General features: G+C 36.9%; 1 protein-coding gene across 6 annotated transcripts in view; it reads left to right on the top strand.

Annotated features, from left to right (window-relative positions):
- Positions 1–20803, top strand: part of Tab2 (TAK1-associated binding protein 2) — a 136375-nt gene that overhangs the window by 90433 nt on the left and 25139 nt on the right. For all 6 annotated transcript variants that reach the window (XR_010950597.1, XM_067771809.1, XM_067771806.1 and 3 more), the window contains one exon: positions 4370–6533. Coding sequence is in view for 5 of the 6 variants with exons in the window: in XM_067771809.1 (XP_067627910.1) it covers positions 4400–6533 (2134 nt within the window). In the remaining variant the exon portion in view is untranslated. The remainder of the gene's footprint in view (positions 1–4369; positions 6534–20803) is intronic.

The raw sequence follows: 20803 nt of genomic DNA, 5'->3' as shown, positions 1-20803 counted from the left end.
TAACAGCTTAGTGATTTTAAAATTCGCCACAATACATATATTCCCATACAACCAATATTTTAGAAAACAGTTTTTTTTGTAATATCTTTCTCAGATAGAAGCTTCAAATTTCACCAAATGCTTTTGTATATAGCACATATTGTTATCTGAAAAATTCGTTGAGCTCGGTTGCATATACCGCATATATTCCATACAAATGTTCAGATAATAAGCTTTTTCGTAATTTCTGCCAAAGTTTAACAGCTAGAAGTTTCAAACTTCATCAAAGTATAACGTATGTCATTTATTGTTGTCTGAAAAAAACGTAGAGATCTGTCGTATATATAATATATGCATATGTATATCCCATACAACCAATTATCAGAAGCTTTTCGTAATTTCTGCCTCATTTTAATAGCTAGAAGCTTCAAATCTCACCAACGTATGTATATTAGACCAGGTTGTCCCCCATACAAATATGTGTGAAAGTCCTCCCCTAAATTTGAAGCTTTGAGAGTTGTGAGGATTTCGGACACATTTAAAAAAATGTTTTTGATCCTTCGAAATACAGCCGAAATTGTTTTTTTTATTGTAACTTGGTTATTTGACATCCGATTTTTAGAATTGATACGTCATTATTTTGGTCTTGAAAATCTCCATATTTACTTTTAATGTCCTTTCGAGCTATGAAGTCGTTTTCACGTGATTCTTTCAGCTAATCGGGTTTTACCCGGGAAAATGTTGCTCAGCTCCATTCCTGAATGGTATGAAGTCGAAGACAGTCCCGGCCTTACTTGGTTCTGAACATTACATTCGAAATTTATATGAACTGTAGCCTCTGCAGCCATGTTACCATATCTGCATATGCATATTGGACCAGATATCTAGTTGGTACCTATATATGTACATATTGTTACGAATATTAGCAAAACTAAGGGGTGCTGCCATCTCTAAGCCGATGCTAAACAGTGATATCATGCACATCCATAGATCAATCATTATGTATCTACATAAACGAATCAATAATTGCGTCTACACATACGTACGTATACGAGCAGCGGAGAAGCAAAGCACAAACACATGCATATATCTTATCTGAATGGCTCACAAGAGAGGGCAATAATTTGTGCAAGTATTACTCAAATGAGAAGTTATAAACGTAGTTGTGGCTGGCGATTTTGTAGCTGAAACTAACTAGTAAGTTCTGGAATGGAAAAGCCTGGAAGTATGAAATGAGAAATCAAAAAGTATAAAAGGCGCGACAGTAGAGGCGAAGAGTGAGTTTCATTTGAGCTATCAATCAGTTTGGTTATTAAGCAAGCTATTCGTTGCAAAGTTTGAGTGTTATTGTGAAGTACTTTAATAAAGGCCATTTTACATTATTAAATATTGGAGTTATTTATTCAACAGTTTAGTGATTCGAACTTAGCAGAGGGTTGCAAATAAGAGGATTTGCAAGTAAATTCGTTACAATTGGTGTCAGAAGAGGAATTGTTGAATAAATTCCAGAGGACAATAAGGACATGGCAAAGTTCAGTGAATTGAAGATCCAGCAACTGAAGAAGGAGTTGGAGAGCTGGATTGAATACAAGCGGCGTTAAACTCGAACTTCAGGCACGGCTACGAGAGGCAATGGAAGCAGAAGGAATTGATGTGGACGAGTATGTCTTTTATCCTGATGGGGACGAGACAACAATAAAAATTTAAGAGAAAAACGAAACATCGCAGACAGTTGTAAATTCGTTACAATATATTTAGCTGCACAGGCTGCAAAGATATTGAGTCTGAGAATGAATTGCGTTCAGTCCAGTACTAGCGAGACTACTGCTTATCTATTTTTCGAAAGATGCGTGATTTTCGAGGAATAACGTAATTTGTTACTGACTTCTCAGTCGCAGCAGTTTTTATCCGTGACTGCGACTGGAAGGTGATATCAGAGCAATATGATCTATATTGCAATTGAGAATCATAATCATGCAGTAATCGTAATTGCAGATCCATGATTTGTACTGTGCTACGTGTCACAGCAAGTTGCTATTTACTAGTATATGCCGCGTTCGTAGTTTACTGCGAGATCAGCAGATCAGCCAGCGATTTTTACGTCACCTCTCCTTACGACACCAAGCTTAAAGTTAAACTATGTTTGCACGATCTACATACATTTCGAAGAAGTTTCACTATAACATTATACATACATACTAAAAACGAAAGCCCTACCGCTCCGAGCACAAGCAAAATCTCAATGACAACTAAACTTAGTATAGCGGCGAAAAATCGCCCGAGCTTCCAAATCCATGGACCTTTATGTCACCTTCCTATAAAGCATGCGTTTTAAAAATGTTGTGAGAAAAATATATTCGCTTATATGCGTACATTGATCCATTCTTCTGAACATCTCCCGAAACCATCACAGGTCACGAAATAGCTCCGAAGCGTTTCCGAAAACTGCCCATGTAACAATACTGAAAGCAGTCCCAAAACTAAGGAGAAACAATTCTGAAATCATCTCGAAATAATTTTGAAAGTATCCCGAAAACAATCCCGACACAAACCTGTTATAGTTCTTAAATGATTTTTAAATGCTACCCAATTGGAAATGATCTCGAAATTAAACCAAAATAGTCCTGAATAATTTAAAAACTATCCCGAACACAATCCGATTATAGTCCAGGCAAGATAGCGAAACCAGTCTCGAGACTAACCTGTAATAGTCCAAAGTTGATTCTAGAATGATACCGAAACTATCCCGAAAATAATGTCAAGGCAAGCTGTGAATAATCGCAAAATAAGTAATTCCGAAATTGTTCCGAAAACAATATCGAAGCGCTCTTGCAAAGATCCGGAAATATCCTCGAAACTTACCGAAAACAGAATCAAAATGAACTTGAAGCAGTTCTGAAAATGTCCCCAAATAATTCAGAAGTTATAGCGATCTGATATTAATCGAGGCAAGATCTCAAAAACGATCTCAAGACGAACTTGATATAGACCTAATTGATCTAGAAATGATTCTGAAGTATCCCCAAAACAAATGTTAAAATGTTTAAGTAGGCTATGAATGATCCCAAAATAGCCTCGAAATATTCACGAATTTAACATAAAATAGGCCCGATTAATTCCAAAACTATCCCGATAATAGTTCAGTCATTATCCCGAAAACAATCCTGAGACGAACCTTTAATAGACCTAAATTAATCCCGAAGTAATTCTAGTGGTTCAGAATTTAACCCGAAAACAATGTCAAGCCAAACCGAAGTTAGTGCTACCCAATACCGAAGTTAGTCCAAAAACACTCGCGCAACGGTCTTGCAATGATCCCAATATAGCCCCGAACTATACTGAAAACAGTTGAAAAAAGAACGTGATTTTGAAATTATCCCAAAAGTAATCAATGAGAGGCTATAAATAAGCACAAAACAGCGTCGTAATAACCCCAAAATCTATCGGAAATAGTCCGGAGATTATAAAAGTGATGCAGTTCTGAAGTTATTCCGTAATAATTTAGAAAATAAATGGATCTTGAATTGATTTCGAAACGATCCGCAATAGCACCGAAACTCTACCGAAAACAGTCACAAAAGGAAAGTGAAGCAGTTCTGAAACTATCCGAAAATATTTTAGAAATGATCTCTAAAACAGTTCTATAATAGTCCAGGAATGATCAAAAAATCTCGAGAAAACCTGTAATAGTCCAAAATTGATTCCGAAATGATTCCGAAACGATCCTTAAATGGTCCCGAAAACAATGTTAAACCAAATTAGGAGGTATTACCTCGAAATGATCCCGAAAATAACCTGAAATAGTCCCTAAATCATCCCAATTTCAAACTGATCCCGCAATGTACTTGTAGTTTCTGATTCACATTTGTCTCCTTGGTTCGTTGGTGGGTAGTTGATAGTTTTTTGTATGTACTCTATTTCTATAAAGCATATTCTGTGTTCGTGTCCTGCGCTCGCGAGGTCAAGGCTCAAGTCACTAGGGGCGGCAGAGTTGCATGATATCGAGGTAGCAAATTAGCTTGATCAAAGAAAACTTCTAGTTTGCCAGAAAAACGGTGTTATTCTTACGACATACGTTTTGGCACCTACTTTGGCTTTTCCGTTTGATTTAAAACAAATTCTGTCAACACTGGACACTTTCAGTCTATGTGAGTTCTTTATTGACCGGCCAGTTTAACCTAACCTTGTTTGTTTGAAATCATTGAATTTCAATAAAACAAAAAACAATTCTTAAAAAGAACCTAACAATAACCGACTACCGAATTAACGACCAGGTTGGACACACGCTATTGTTAATATTAAAAGATTTCCGAGTTTTAGAACCTTTATCATAAAGTTTTTTGCCTGACACTTGTAGTAATCAAACGTTTTTTCTTTGTCCATCTTTCAGGTGCGTGTTTACAGCAAATGATGGCCAAAAATGGCGGCTAAACCACCGAAGCCGCCAGCTACTCTTTTGAAGCAAAAGAGTCCAATTAACAGCGAAAAAAGTGCCAACGGCAACAACGACTCCACTGTAGCTGCAGCAACAACACCTACAACACCAACCTCGGCTGCTGGCAACTCACCAATCGACGATACGTTCAGCAAATTGGGCATACGACGCTACAATAGCCGCGATAATCTACTGAACAACATAAGCAACGATAATAATACAAGCGATATTAACGGTATCGGCGGCGCGGCTGGTGCAACTGGTAGCAGTGGTGGGGCAACTGCTCGCGCCGCTTGTAATTGTACGAATATAAGTATTATGCATCTCTTTCATGAGATGAAGCAAGAATTTCCCACTATACCAGATCCGATTGTAGCGCAGTGTGTGAATGCGAATTGTCATCAGCGTGAGAATTGTATACAAGTGTTGAGGAATGAATTGGCATTGAATCCAATACCAGTGCAGACATATCCAGCGAAAGTATTGCAACAGCATCACATCAATCAGCAACACAATAGTCAACAACAACAACAAAGCACATGTTGCCCGAAATTAGAAAAGCGCTCACAATCGTTAACGCCATCGCATCCTCAACCGCCACAACGTCATAAAAATGCGCCTATAACGAAACCTTCTAAATTGTTACGTCCTATACGCACCGCTCCCACACAACCTCCATTCGCGACGTTACAACGTCTACGCTCTGACACTAAAAGCTGCGCTGTTGTTGCACAGCCGGCTAATTGTGATAGTGAAGAATTAGTGCAAGACAATACAAGCAAAAACAACAATTACAATACTATCAATAATAATAGCAATTTATTAAAAAATGTTTTTAGTGTACAATCGCCAGTGTGCAATAATCACACCAACAGCAATAGTATCGGTGAGAGTAGTACTGAAACGTGTGATATGCCCGCACTAGTAAACGCAAAAGTTACTGCTGATAGCACACACTCAAATGATTTCAAAGCAGCGCTTACTAAGGTGACTTCAATTCCGCCAACAGAGTTTTTAACTGTGACGCGTTCGCGCCCGCGTCCAAATACGCTCGACTTACATACGGCTCAACAGCAATTACAGCGCCAGCAATTGAATAAACAGCTACACCACCATTTACAGCAGCGCAACCAGTTACAACAACAATTAGTGACTGATTTGACGGCAGATACGCCGCATCAACAGCAAAAGCCAATACGTAAAGCTCCCCTTCCGCCTATCGCGCCGAAACCCGTTTTTCATAACAATACGAGCAATAATCAAAATCAATACAACTACAATAATAATAACAGTTGTGGGAATTCACCACAATCACAAAGTGGCGGTAGCTGTTCGGCTGAATCGAATGTGACGAGTCCCATAAGTTCGTGCGGTGAGAGTGAAATATCTGCCAATATCGGTTTGCCATCGCAAAATTTTTCTCACGCGCATATCAATAACAATACAAATAATAATACCAATAACAACAATCAAAATGCTACTACCACTGTCGCGCCAAATTATCAAAATTCCCAACAATCTATGTCGCCAATAAAATCGCCAATCCGGCATCGTTCAGTTATCACAGTGCAACCCGAGCCGCCATACACACGTGATTTTATTCCGCCTTCGAAAAACAACACAGGCGTCATAGCAACCCCATCTAATATTGGTGGCAGTGGCAATAGTACGCCCACAAGTCAAAAAAGTTTTACCTCAGTTAATTTGACTTTACGTCAACCCACGACCACGGTACCTCAATCGACTATTGATATATCGGCTGGTCCAGCGTCAAGCGGTTATGGTAGTGGACTAACCTATTCTAGTACATCATTTGATGCTCGACGTGGCTATCAACAAAATTTTCATATAACAGTTACAGACGAAGGCGGTGTATTTAATGCGAGTCGTATACGACCTCGTAATAATAGTGGTTACTACTCGAGCATTGAGGAACGTGATAATCCAGCTGCACCCACGGGGGGTGTTAGGCAAACGACATCTTCTAGGACGCAACAGCAACAACCGCCCACATCAACACAGACAGCGTGCACGTTGGGCCAAAATATTACGCAGCAAGCCATTCAATCAATAACATCACCAACACGTGAGGAAATGTGTGTGCCATTCGAAAATAGCGGTAAGTAGAAGGCTAGATGTTGTATAAGATGACAGGGCATGACAGAATTAACATGTAACGTTGTGATGGACATCTCTCTTGTAGTTCATATACCCTTCATAGTCGGTCGGTCGTGCTATTTGCCCCTATTTCACAAGTTGTGAAATATTTTGCAGGTAGACATACTAATCCAGCAAAAAATATAATATATATATAATATATATAGCCTTCTACTTACAGGTAGACATACTAAACCAGCAAAAAATATAAAGTATTCTCAATAACCATAACGAAATTCATATGTGTGTATGTAATGGCATAAAGGAATCGATGCTGGCAATTTCGATATAAGAAAGCCTATATAATTTCTTATATCGAAATTGCCAGCATCGAAAAAGATTTCGTGCGTCCCTCCGTTCACACGTAACACGTAAACTTGAGTAAAAATTGCTATATCTTTACGGAATTTGGCATACTAGCTCATCTGCACCCAAAGTAGATTAGTATTGAAAACCGGCGAAATCGAATCGAATCATGCGCGCGTTTTCGATATCGAAAGCTTCGAAAAAAAAAGAGAAAGTTCATTATCAAAGATAAATTGATGAAACTTGTTAAGTGGGTTGACTTTATGACGCAAAATAGAAGTCTGGTAAAATTTTGGAAAATGGGCGGTGGCATCGCCCACGTTTAAAACAAGAAAATTCAAAAGTTTTGCAAGCCGTAAATCAAATCCGTTCAAGATATGTTGAAATTTGGCAGGCATGTTTTCATAATATATTGTGGCGAATGTTGACATCACTAAGCTGTTAGTAAATAATCACGCAACAACAAAAACATGAAACAGCCACTCTTATGAACATGTGCACATTAAAGCTAGCAATACTTATGTACAAGGCAACGAAGAGATATCTCATACACACAGATGCAGTCATCAGCCGAAGTTCTTACTCACACATACACACTAAATTCCCAAGCAGGAGATACAACTGTTCTAGAAGGTGAAAGGTCTAGACCTTTGGAGAAATATGCGGACGAGGCAACAGAGAGTATTAAAGCAGCGCAAGCTGAGTAATAACTAATCAGTTTTTATTTAAACACGTTATTGGTTGTGAAGTATAAGAAAAATTTTGTAAACATTTGAAAATGGGCGTAGCACCGATCACATTTACTTTGTCAGAAATATAATTCTTGCATTATATCGATATTTGAGCAAAACCGATTGTGTGCTACGCCCACTTTTTAAATAAAAGTGCTTAACGATTTAATATTGTAACGAATTTAGTGAAACTCCGCTTATTTTACACCTTCTACTAACGCTCGTATCGCTAAATTGTTGAATAAATAACTCCAGTATTCAATAATGCAAAATGGTCTTTATTAGACTACTTTGAAAGTACTTCACAATAACAGTTATACTTCGCAACTAATAGCGTGCTTATATCAAACTGATTACTGATTACTCAGCTTGCTCTGCTTTTATAGTCTCTGTTGCCTTATCCGCATATTTCTCCAAATGTCTACACGTTTCTCCGTCTAGAATCTTCTACTTGGTTACCAGCTATAGGCGTGTGTATTTGTAGTTTATAGCCTCTCGCATAGGCATATGCGTGTGTATATGTGATTACTACTTCGGCTGATGATTACATGTGTTTATGACTATCTCTCCGTTACCTTGTATGTATATGTGTAGATGATGATTGAATTGTTTACGTAAATACTGCTTAGTATCGTCTTAGTGATGGTAGTATCGCTTAGTGATATTAATATTCGTCACAATATTAACAAAATTTCCAATTTGTTACATGCACACCCTGTTGTCTTGCCCTAAAAGTAGCTCGCTTATATTTGAAAAGTGGTCCTCCCTGCATTTCTTACCACTCTGTTTCCTTATCTCCCTCTCCAAAACTTTCCTCAACTTTTACTATCACGCTTCTTCTCACTCAAGCTCTCTTCCTCTCCCACTTAAATTACGTGGGGACTCGACCCTGGCACAGTGCGTGTGTAGCACCAATAGGCAGAGGCTTACTATAGACATTTCATATAGATCGGTTGAGGCATTTGGAAGTCCATAACCGATGCACACAAATTCATATCTTAATTTATCGACCTATTCTACAGAGAGGTTCTAACTTAAAAGTTTTATTAACAAGGACGTATCTCAGACGCTCTGTTAATAAGGATGTAACTGACCGAAGTCGCTAATAAAGCCGTATCTCAGGAGACCGGTTAAAAATGTTGTAACTGAAATACAAAATTTAGTTAAGTTACGATCTTTCTATTAGGATAGGTCGATATATATTTCTTCTGTACGTGTGTTTGTGACTAACTCCTCTTAAATGAGTGGACAGATTTTAATGAAATTTTGTGTGTATGTTGAAGGGGATTTGAGGATGCTTTAGATTTTGGTCAGGGAAGTGGACCAGGGACCGACCTATTCCAAAAAATCTAATAAATGGTGCGGTTCGCTTGAAACTTGGTGTAGGGGTACCTCTTCGATCAAGATAATATTTGAGAAACTTTCACTTCGGGAAGATGACCAGGGGCCAAACTATTTTAAATAAAAATAGTGTGTATTGCGATTTGCTTGAATGTGGGTACTTCCGTGACAAGCTCATTATTTGAAAAACTTTTCTGTCCGGGAAGTGGACCAGAGATCGACCTATTCCAGAAAATCTGTGACAAGTGGACAATGGACCAATTTACTGTAAAAAAATCGTGTTTATGGTGTGGTTTGCTTGAAGTGGAGCCTTCTTGACAAGTTTAATATTTAAAAAAATTTTGAGAGAAACCTAGAGAGTGGAAGGAGATGAAGAGAATAGTAGAGGAGATGAAGAGAAGAGGAAGAGAAATTACGCGGAAAATCGAAAAAATGAAAATGGGAAAAATACGGAGTCGGGAAGGGATCAAACATGGATAGGAGGCAGGAATTTAAAACAAATTTTAATTTTTCAGAAGCTACAGTATGACAAATGCAACATCTCAATCATCTCTATATCTTTTTAAAAATTTCACATGTTTAAGTCTCATATAGTTTATTAGTGGTTTATAGAAATAAAGGTATTAAAATCGGCCGGTCAGGTGAAGCAGGCATTCTGTGTTTGGTACAGAGATTGCATATATGAGGAAATTGAGGTGAGAGAGCTAGAGGGATTGGTAGGGGAACTGAGAGTGGTAGTGGAACTAGGAGTGGAAGTGACGTGTAAGTGAGAGTAGAAGTGGGTATAAGAGGAGGAACTGGAGTGGGGTGGGAGTGTTAGTTGGAGTGATAATCGGTTCGGGAGTGGGAGAAAGATAAACGTAATGAGAGTAGGACAAGAATAATAAGAAAAAATGGGCGATAAAGTATAAGAGAATTGGACAGAGAGTGAAGAGGGGAAGTGCCGCTCATTTTTCAAATGTAGGCCAACCAGTTTTCGGGCAAAACAAAGTCTGCTGGGTATTCTAGTTTATATATAAGAAATTCGCAGATTTGGCTTCCAAAATCACATCTTAAATGTATTCGAATTGCAAAAAGCATGCTTTTGTTTAATAACATCATATTGCCTTTCTCTGTAAAATTCAGCGTAACAAGGACATCTCGAATTGATAAGCGAAAGCTTTGCAGACCCAATTCCTTCCTCACACAAAGTAACTCTTTGCACAATGAGTTCTCAATGCTGATGTCGTACCTAAAAATAGCTATAGTTATTAATCGTACTGTTTAAACATATGATGAATTTCATATCAAATCCAATATGCGTTGAACCCGACCCCCTCAGAATTTGATGAAATTTTGCATGGGGTTACATCTTACCCACCCAAACATAACCTCATTTTTAGAAATTCCATTTTCGAAAAATTGTGGGCGTGGCAAGGTTTCGAAATATCCGAAAATATTAGAAAAATGACGATAATAGGTACTTTTAAAGTGTGATTACTACGGAATGGCTTTACCGATTTCAAAGATCTTCATACCATTAGAAAGGTATTGAAATAAGCTTTCAAAAAAATACACTGTAAAAATTTTTTAGTACACTGAAAAAAAATTTTTTTTTAATAAAATTTAAAACTGAAAAAACACTTCAAAGATCAAGCGATTTTTAAAAATAAAATTTTATTTTAGAAAGGTCTATTTAATATATATAACATATCTGAAAACTAAAATGGGGTTTTTTTTTTTAAATTTATTTAAGTAAATGCATCTCTTGGTTACTTTCTGATATTTTGATATCACGCGTAAACTAATCAACCGATTTCAAAAATTTTTATACCGTTAGAAAGGTATTAAAATCACCTTTTGAAAAAATACACTAAAAAATTTTTATGCCAGTGGGGTGCACCCCAGCTAACATCAAAACAACGGCTCGAATACTTCACGTACACGGAAAAGGTCGGCGGCTCAATGTACTTGAGAACATGGAGATATACAAGTTAAAAACATTTGACGGCAGGATAATAAACGAACAAACCAACACTATCTCTGACGAAATATTTGAACCCTTAAAACTAGTTTAAAAAAAACAGCACAACCAGAAGGTACAGCAACCAAACACGTAACAATGAACAAGCAAAAACGAAAAATTTACCAAACGGCAAAAATCACCGATTTCTACCTACCTCAACATGCTGATAATCAGCGTTCTACTGAAACGGAAAGTGAAGAGGCACAAGAGATCTTGACTAGCGGTGAATTGTATCAAGAATATAAGGAAGTTCCAACATGCAGCAGCTATACTAAATCACTCGAACGCAACGAACTCGTCGACAATATAAATAAGCATGTTATTCCTCATCTTGGAAGCCATCCATCGCCAATGAAGCGAAAATATTTAGAAAGGGATTCATACTGCAAAAAAAAACACAGCAAATTGCGCAAAGTATTTCGGATTCACTTGGAGGTGGTTCACTGTCAACTTTATCAGAAGACCTAAAGAAGATCAAAGCTTACTACGAACAAATTTTGGAGAACATGAAATATCAAATCGAAAACTGCTCAAATAATTTGGATAAGCAAAAAATATTATTTCTATTACCAAACACCATGACATCTAAGGAAATTAAAGACATTTTTGGGCATGATTTATCCTACGAATTGATAAAAATTAGCAAAGATATACAAAAAAATAAAACAAAGTTTTCGGACGTCAAACGCTCTAGCATGGACAGGCGTAGTTTACCTGAACAAACTTTAAACACAGTAAAATTGTTTTATGAAGATGATGAAATCAGCCGAATCATGCCTGGGTCACAGGACTCAATTGTAGTAAGACAAGGAAACATACGCGAGAAAGTTCAAAAAAGACTAATGCTGTCATTGCTTCGTGAAACTTACTATGAATTTAGAAAAATACATCCTTCACTTCAATTAGGATTTACAAAATTTACCATGTTGCGACCAGAGAATTGTATCAAACTTGGGGTTGGAAACCAGCAAAATGTTTGTGTGTGCACATTGCATCAGAATGTAAAACTGATGTTCGAAAAATCCGGTTTGAAATCGATGGAAGGTCAACATAATTTCAGAAGCTATAAAGATGTTATTAAATTCGTTGTCTGTAATGGTAATATAGAAAACAGCGAGTGTTGCGTATCAATGTGTGGTCGGTGCTACGAAAATTTAACGAACCTTAGAACGATGATGTTGGAATATTACGAAACAAATTCAATTCAAGAAGTCATTTACAAAAAATGGAACACAACACTCAGATGTAATCTCGAAACCATTTCCTCTACTACAAACACATTTGTTGACGATTTTGTACAACACATCAATAATCTGGTGTCACATCATTTCACAGCTAAGCGCCAGTCCCGCTTCGTAAGTGAACGAAAAATGACCAGGAGAACTGCTAATTCAAATGGATTTCGCTGAAAACTATGCGTTTATTATACAAGATGCCATTCAAGGATATCATTGGAATAATAATCAAGCCACCATACATCCGTTCGTTATTTATTACAAAGATAACGATAATTTAATTCATAGAACCTTTGCCATAATATCCGATTGTAATATCCATGATAGCATAGCAGTTCATCTATATATTTCAAAAATGATTAATTTTGTTAAGACTAATATAAGCAATTCAACTACGAAAATTATCTACGTGTCAGATGGTGCAGGAGCACAGTACAAAAACAAATACAACTTAATTAATTTATGTCATCATAAAATTGATTTCGAAATATTCGCTGAGTGGCACTTTTACGCAACTAGCCATGGAAAATCTGCATGTGATGGTATAGGTGGGACATTAAAAAGAGGCGCTCGGAATTACAGCATGGCAAATAAAAATCAAATTCAAACGGCGAAGGACCTTTATCATTGGGCTTCACAAACGTATAACACCTCCATAGAAGTTGCTTACGCAGACGCTGATGAATACAACAAAACAAAAGAAGAGCTACTTTCAAGATACAAAAATGCCAAAACTATTACGGGAACTCAAAGCTTCCATTCTTTTGTACCTTTAGATGAAACATCGCTAAAAGTAAGCAAATATTCCGAAAGTCAGCAGTATGAGCTGCGCAAAGTTGTATATTAAATCTAAATAAATAAAAAAAAAATTAACTTTATTAAGTGTATGTCTATTTATTGTGCGTGTCTGAAAAATTTAATAATACGATTCTTGTTCGAATCTATTAGAATACTTAGTCATAGTATCTGTATCTGTATAACTTCCAAAGTATAGCTAGGTACCTTTTTTGTCACACAATAATAGCAAAATAAAAAAAAGTTAACAAGAGATCGTTTTACTTATAAATTTTTTAAAAGAAAAAAAACACCATTCTAGCTTTTATATTAAATCGACCTTTCTAAAACATTTTTTTTTTAAATCGCTTGGTCTTTGAAGTGTTTTCCCAGTTTGAAAAAAAAAAATGTAGAAAAAAATTAAAATTTTTTTTTTCTTTCAGTGTAATATAGAATCTTTACAGTATATGTTTCAAAGGTGATTTTAATACCTTTCTAACGGTATAAAAATTTTTCAAATTGGTTGATTAATTTACGCGTGATATCCAAATATGAGAAAGTAACCAAGAGATGCATTTACTTAAATAAATTAAAAAAAAACCCCCCTTTTAGTTTTCAGATATTTTATATATATTAAATAGACCTTTCTAAAATAAAATTTTATTTTCCAAATCGCTTGATCTTTGAAGTGTTTTTTTCAGTTTTAAATTTTTTCAGTGTCATTTTTCTAATATTTTCGGATATTTCGATACCTTGCCATGCCCACAATTTTTCGAAAATGCAATTTCTAAACATGAGGTTGTGTTTGGGTGGGTAAGATGTAACCCCATTCAAAATTTCATCAAATTCTAAGGGTGTCGGGTTCAAAATGTACGTTTTTTTCAGCCTTTGATATGAAATTCATCATATGTATGTACATATGTACATGCATACATATGTGTACAAATAATACGAGTAACTACCTGACCTGATATTACGTTATTCTAAACGTAGTTAGAAGCTATGGTTTCTTTCAATTACTTCAAAATGTCGAGATATATATTTGTTTGTAGATAAGGAGCTTGAACAAAAAAATTAGCTCGTGTATACGACAAAGTGTTACACCCCCGTGCAATTTATATTATCGTTCTTACTTGCAATATGTATATGTATATATATTAGGATGGGTCGATTTGTATGGACGAAAGTTAACCGATATCGCGCCATCGATTTTTCGATATGATTTTTAGCTCAGGAAAAAAAGTTCCACTACGCATACCCAAAAAATAATTTTCGAGCCTGCGAAATTTAATTTTTTTGACTTTTTTTCGATTTTGATTTTTAAGGTTTTTTTCATGACCTACTAAAAGATTTTCATTTGATTGTAAAATTTTCATGTATACCCTGTCCGACCCAAAAATATTTTTTTTTTTTTCAAAAACTCTTATCGACAACGTTTTTAGCGGACATTTTTGGGTCGGACAGGGTATACATATGAACATTTTTTTAGTAGGTCATGAAAAAAACCTTAAAAATCAAAGTCGAAAAAAAGTAAAAAAAAATGAAATTTCGCAGGCTCGAAAATTATTTTTTTGGGTATGCGTAGTGGAACTTTTTTTCCTGAGCCCAAATCCTATCGAAAAATCGATGGCACGATATCGGTTAACTTTCGTCCATACAAATCGACCCACCCTAATGTGTATATGTATATATTTTTTTAATAATAAAATTTGGTTTACATAATTTTTTTTTTCTGTTTTTTTTCGATGTCATTTTCGTTGTTAGTATTTCAGTGCATATAACGGAATATGTACGTATGTACGATAACTAAGCACATACCTATTCGATTTTTTGCTTTCTTATTTACTGTATTTGTTTGCACCCTGTTCTTTCTTGCAAATATTCAGCGTTCTAATCTTGTTTGTATGAGGTTTTTATGAGATATGTGCCTACACTGTAAAAATTTAAACTAAATATCTAGTGAAGGCAGTCAACGTGGTGTAGTGGTAGCGTGCTCCGCATTCCACACCAAAAGTCCTGAGTTCAAGTCGCGGGCAAGGCAAGATCAAAATTTTTAAATTAGAAAAAAGATTTTCTAAACGGGGTCGCGCCTCAGCAGTGATTTGGCAAACACTTCGAGTGTATTTCTGCAATGAAAAACTTCCCAGTGTAAAGTCATCTGTTGTGCAGATGCGGATGCCGTTCGAAGTCGGTCCCATCCCGCCAATTTGTAGGAACAGTTGAAAGGAGCTCAACGCAAATTGGAGGAAAGCTCGGCCCAAATCTCTTCAGAGGCTATCGTGCCTTATATTTATATTAAATATGTAGTCAAATCAGCATATTTTATGTGTGAGAAGTTAAGTGCGAAGCCATTACACTGACAGCTTGAAAACTTGTATAGAGTATAGCAGTACTACCTTGCTGATTGTGTGAGATCCCAGGGCTGACAAAATTCATGCTACATATTAGTGTTAGTGATACTCTGAATATAAAAAATTGCAGATCAGGACGATTCTAAGTCTTGTCTGAAATATTTGTTTTGTGACAATAAGAGGGGCAATTCCTGTGGTGTAAAGTGGCGAAATGAAAGAAAATTCAATTTAATAACCGCGAGCAAAAAACAAATCTTTCTTCCATTATCTGGCCATTCGCGACAGTCGTTCTCCCTGTCAGTAATTATTTGACAGATAGTTATGGCAATGGAGGAATAGAAAGATTTTTGACTTGTATGAATTCACAATGCTATGATATAAAGATAGAAAGCTCTGCAAATTATTTCTTATGGAAAATTCTGAAAGTTGTTAGAGTACCAGAAATAATTCAAACTTGTAAAATACACGAAAATAAAAATCGCTTCTCGCCAAGCATAGCTTATAGCGAGCACTCAGTCGTCAGCGTAACTTTTCAATAACATATCGATAACAAATTAATTAGGCACATCTCTGGTTCATTATTGATATTGTGACGAATATTCACATCACTAAATAAATGCACAACAACAAAAACCTTAAAGCAAACTACATAAACACATTAATCATCATGTACAGACATACATACAAGCAGCAGAGAGATACTCACAAACGCATGTCATCATCAGCCGAAGTAGTACTCACATATACACACGCATATGGCTACAAACTACAAATATACATGTATATGCATGAAGTTCACGAAATTACTAGACCTTAGGAGAAATGGGTGAACGAGGGAACCGACAGTATAAGAGCAGAGCAAGCTGAGTAATCAGTAATCAGTTTGATTTAAACACGCAATTGGTTGTGAAGTATAAGTGTTATTGTGAAGTACTTTCAAAGTAGTCTAATAAAGATCATTTTGCATTATTGAATATTGGAGTTATTTATTCAACAGTTTAGCGATTCGAACGTTAGCAGAAGGTTGCAAAGAGGCGGAATTTCACTAAATTCGTTACAATATAAATAAAACTTTGTCGCTCATCCGGCCTAATCCTCTGCTTCCTTAGACTGCTGGGATTCTCCAGAAATTATTTCGAGCGAAGCAGCTAGGCGAAGGTTTCTTCGATTGCTTAGCGAAATTGTGTTCTTCGAAAATCAGGGACATACTACGCACTTTTTGCGAAACAAAAATGGGGATTCAGTTTCATTGAATGGTCGGCAGCCATTTTAATAGTTATTTTTGAAGCAAAATGAGAAAAAAAAACAAGGAAGGCTAAGTTCGGGTGTAACCGAACATTACATACTCAGTTGAGAGCTATGGAGACAAAGTGAGGGAAAATCACCATGTAGGAAAATGAACTTAGGGTAACCCTGGAATGTGTTTGTATGACATGTGTATCAAATGGATGGTATTAAAGCGTATTTTAAGAGGGCCATGGTTCTATAGGTGGACGCCATTTAGGGATATCGCCATAAAGGTGGACCAGGGCTGACTCTAGAATTTGTTTGTACGATAAGGGTATCAAATCAAAGGTGTTTATGAGTATTTTAAAGGCGTGGGCCTTAGTTCTATAGGTGGACGCCGTTTCGAGATATCGCCATAAAGGTGGACCAGGGGTGACTCTAGAATTTGTTTGTACGATATGGGTATCAAATCAAAGGTGTTTATGAGTATTTTAAAAGGGAGTGGGCCTTAGTTCTATAGGTGGACTTCCTTTCGAGATATCGCCATAAAGGTGGACCAGGGGTGACCCTAGAATGCGTTTGTACAATACGGGTATCAAGCGAAAGGCGTTAATGAGTATTTTAAAAGGGAGCGGGCATTAGTTCTATGGGTGGGCGCCTTTTCGGGGTATCGCCATAAAGGTGAACCAGGGGTGACTCTAGAATGCGTTTGTACAATATGGGTATCAAATGAAAGGTGTTAATGAGTATTTTAAAAGGGAGTGGCCTTAGTTCTATAGGTGGACGCCTTTTCGAGATATCGCCATAAAGGTGGACCAGGGGTGACTCTAGAATTTGTTTGTACGATATGGGTACCAAATGAAAGGTATTAATGAGTATTTTAAAAGGGAGTGGTACTTGGTTCTATAGGTGGACGCCTTTTCGTGATATCGCCATAATGGTGGACCAGGGGTGACTCTAGAATGCGAAACGAAAGGCGTTAATGAGTATTTTAAAAGGGAGCGGGCCTTAGTTCTCTGGGTGGGCGCCTTTTCGGGATATCGCCATAAAGGTGAACCAGGGGTGACTCTAGAATGCGTTTGTACAATATGGGTATCAAATGAAAGATGTTAATGAGTATTTTAAAAGGGAGGGGCCTTAGTTCTATAGGTGGACGCCTTTTCGTGATATCGCCATAAATGTGGACCAGGGGTGACTCTAGAATGCGTTTGTACAATATGGGTATCAAACGAAAGGCGTTAATGAGTATTTTAAAATGGGGCGGGCCTTAGTTCTATGGGTGGACGCCTTTTCGAGATATCGCCGTAAAGGTGGACCAGGGGTAACTCTAGAATTTGTTTGTATGATATGGGCATCAAATGAAAGGTGTTAATGAGGGTTTTAAAAGGGAGTGGTGGTAGTTGTATATGTGAAGGCGTTTTCGAGATATCGACCAAAATGTGGACCAGGGTGACCCAGACCATCATCTGTCGGGTACCGCTAATTTATTTATATATGTAATACCACGAACAGTATTCCTGCCAAGATTCCAAGGGCTTTTGATCTCGCCCTGCAGAACTTTTTCATTTTATTTTACTTAATATGGAAGGTGCCACACCCATTTTACAAAGTTTTTTTCTAAAGTTATATTTTGCGTCAATAAACCAATCCAATTACCATGTTTCATCACTTTTTTCGTATTTATATATAGAATTATGGCATTTTTTCATTTTTCGTAATTTTCGATATCGAAAAAGTGGGCGTGGTCATAGGCGGATTTCGGCCATTTTTTATTCCAATACAAAGTGAGTTCAGATAATTACGTGAACTGAGTTTAGTAAAGATATATCGATTTTTGCTCAAGTTATCGTGTTAACGGCCGAGCGGAAGGACAGACGGTCGACTGTGTATAAAAACTGGGTGTGGCTTCAACCGATTTTGCCCTTTTTCACAGAAAACCGTTATCGTCCTAGAATCTAATCTACCAAATTTCACAAGGATTGGTAAATTTTTGTTCGACTTATGGCATTAAAAGTATCCTAGACAAATTAAATGAAAAAGGGGGGACCCACACCCATTTTGAAAATTTCTTTTATTTTTGTATTTTGTTGCACCTTATCATTACTGGAGTTGAATGTTGACATAATTTACTTATATACTGTAAAGATATTAACTTTTTTTTTTTAAATTTGACTATAAAAGTTTTTTTTCTAAGTGGGCGTGGTCGTTCTCCGATTTTGCTAATTTTGATTAAGCATACATATAGAAATAGCAGTAACGTTCCTGCCAAATTTCATCATGATATCTTCAACGACTGGCAAATTACAGCTTGCAAAACTTCTAAATTACATTCTTTTAAAAGTGGGCGGTGCCACGCCCATTGTCCAAAATTTTACAAATTTTCTATTCTGCGTTATGAGTTCAACTCACCTACCAATTTCATCCCATTATCCGTCTTTGGTAATGAATTATCGCACTTTTTCGATTTTTCGAAATTTTCGATATCGAAAATGTGGGCGTGGTTATAGTCCGATATCGTTCATTTTAAATAGAGATCTGAGATGAGTGCCCAGAAACCTACATACCAAATTTCATCAAGATACCTCAAAATTTACTCAAGTTATCGTGTTAACGGACGGACGGACGGACATGGCTCAATCAAATTTTTTTTCGATACTGATGATTTTGATATATCGATTCCTTTATACCTGTACAACCAACCGTTATCCAATCAAAGTTAATATACTCTGTGGACTCTCCTCAACTGAGTATAAAAAAAATGCTACAATGCAATGAACACATGTATATTTAAGCGCGTGTTGCAAACCCCTTTTTAGCTACATATCTACCTTGAGGTAAGATTTATTAGTTACCAGCTAATCCAGATTAGGCGAAGTACACATGAACATTACTGTGCCTCTTAATGTAATCGAAAATGAAATGCTTGCTTCGTAAATATTTTCTGAGGTATACATTATGACACCTAAGCGCCTTCCTTTTCAATTAAAAGTTTTTCGAACGTTCATACCGCAGTATAGTTTGAAGTATACTTTTAGGTCTGGCGGCCACCGTGGTGTGATGGTAGCGTGCTCCGCCTACCACACCGGATGCCCTGGGTTCAAACCTCGGGCAAAGCAAAATCAAAAATTTTAGAAATAAGGTTTTTCAATTAGAAGAAAATTTCTCTAAGCGGGGTCGCCCCTCGGCAGTGTTTGGCAAGCGCTCCGGGTGTATTCCTGCCATGAAAAGCTCTCAGTGAAAACTCATCTGCCTTGCAGATGCCGTTCGGAGTCGGCATAAAATCATGTAGGTCCCGTCCGGCCAATTTGTAGGGCAAATCAAGAGGAGCACGACGCAAATTGGAAGAGAAGCTCGGCCTTAGATCTCTTCGGAGGTTATCGCGCCTTACATTTATTTATATATTTTTATACTTTTAGGTCTACTTTTCATAGTATCCTAAATATCTAGGAATATTCCAAAAAGTAAAGTCTTGACCGCCGTGATGTGATGGTAGCGTGCTCCGTCTATACCGAAGATCCTGGGGTCACACCCCGAGCAAGGCAACATAAAAATTTTAGAAATAAGTTTTTTCAATTAGAAGAAAAATTTTCTAAGCGGGCTCGCCTTTTGCCAGTGTTTGGCAAGCAACCCGGGTGTATTTCTGCCATGAAAAGCTTATCAGTGGAAACTCATCTGCCTTGCAAACGCCGTTCGAAGTCGGCATAAAACGAATAGGTCCCGTCCCGCCAATTTGTAGGAAAAATTAAAGGAGCACGACGCAAATTGGAAGAGACGATTGGCCTTAAAACTTTTCGGAAGGTTATCGCGCCTTACATTTATTTTATAATTTCTTGGAATAAAAATGTAGATCGAATAGAGAAGCCTTTGAAAAATATGAAACGTACTGCGCTGTATTTTTTTAATACTTTTAGGCGCACAAACTACAAAGTGTTTCCAAAAATCATAGTTTGTGTCGCCGCTACAACTAAGTGAATTACAGATTTCTACCCTTCCTGGGTTTTAATTAACCCACAATTTGTTTTTTTTGTCATGTGTCATATTACAGCTCCCTGCGCATAATGTTTTTGTTAAAAGTGTAGAACAGGGGTCGACTGCTAATATGTGTCCAAAAATTATCGGGAGAGGTGTCAAAAACGCGTCTTAACATTAGTATTAATAATCGGAAGGGGAAAATGTTTGCGAAAATGAATAATGGACTTTCGCTATTGTGTTGGTTTTGGTTGTGGAGTCGGAGTCGGTTCCAGGGTCGGTTCTTTTCCCTT

Source organism: Eurosta solidaginis, chromosome 3 (genome assembly GCF_040869045.1).
Source record: "Eurosta solidaginis isolate ZX-2024a chromosome 3, ASM4086904v1, whole genome shotgun sequence".
In the NCBI taxonomy this organism is placed as follows: Eukaryota; Metazoa; Arthropoda; class Insecta; order Diptera; family Tephritidae; genus Eurosta; species Eurosta solidaginis.
This window is presented reverse-complemented; position numbering and strand designations above follow the sequence as displayed.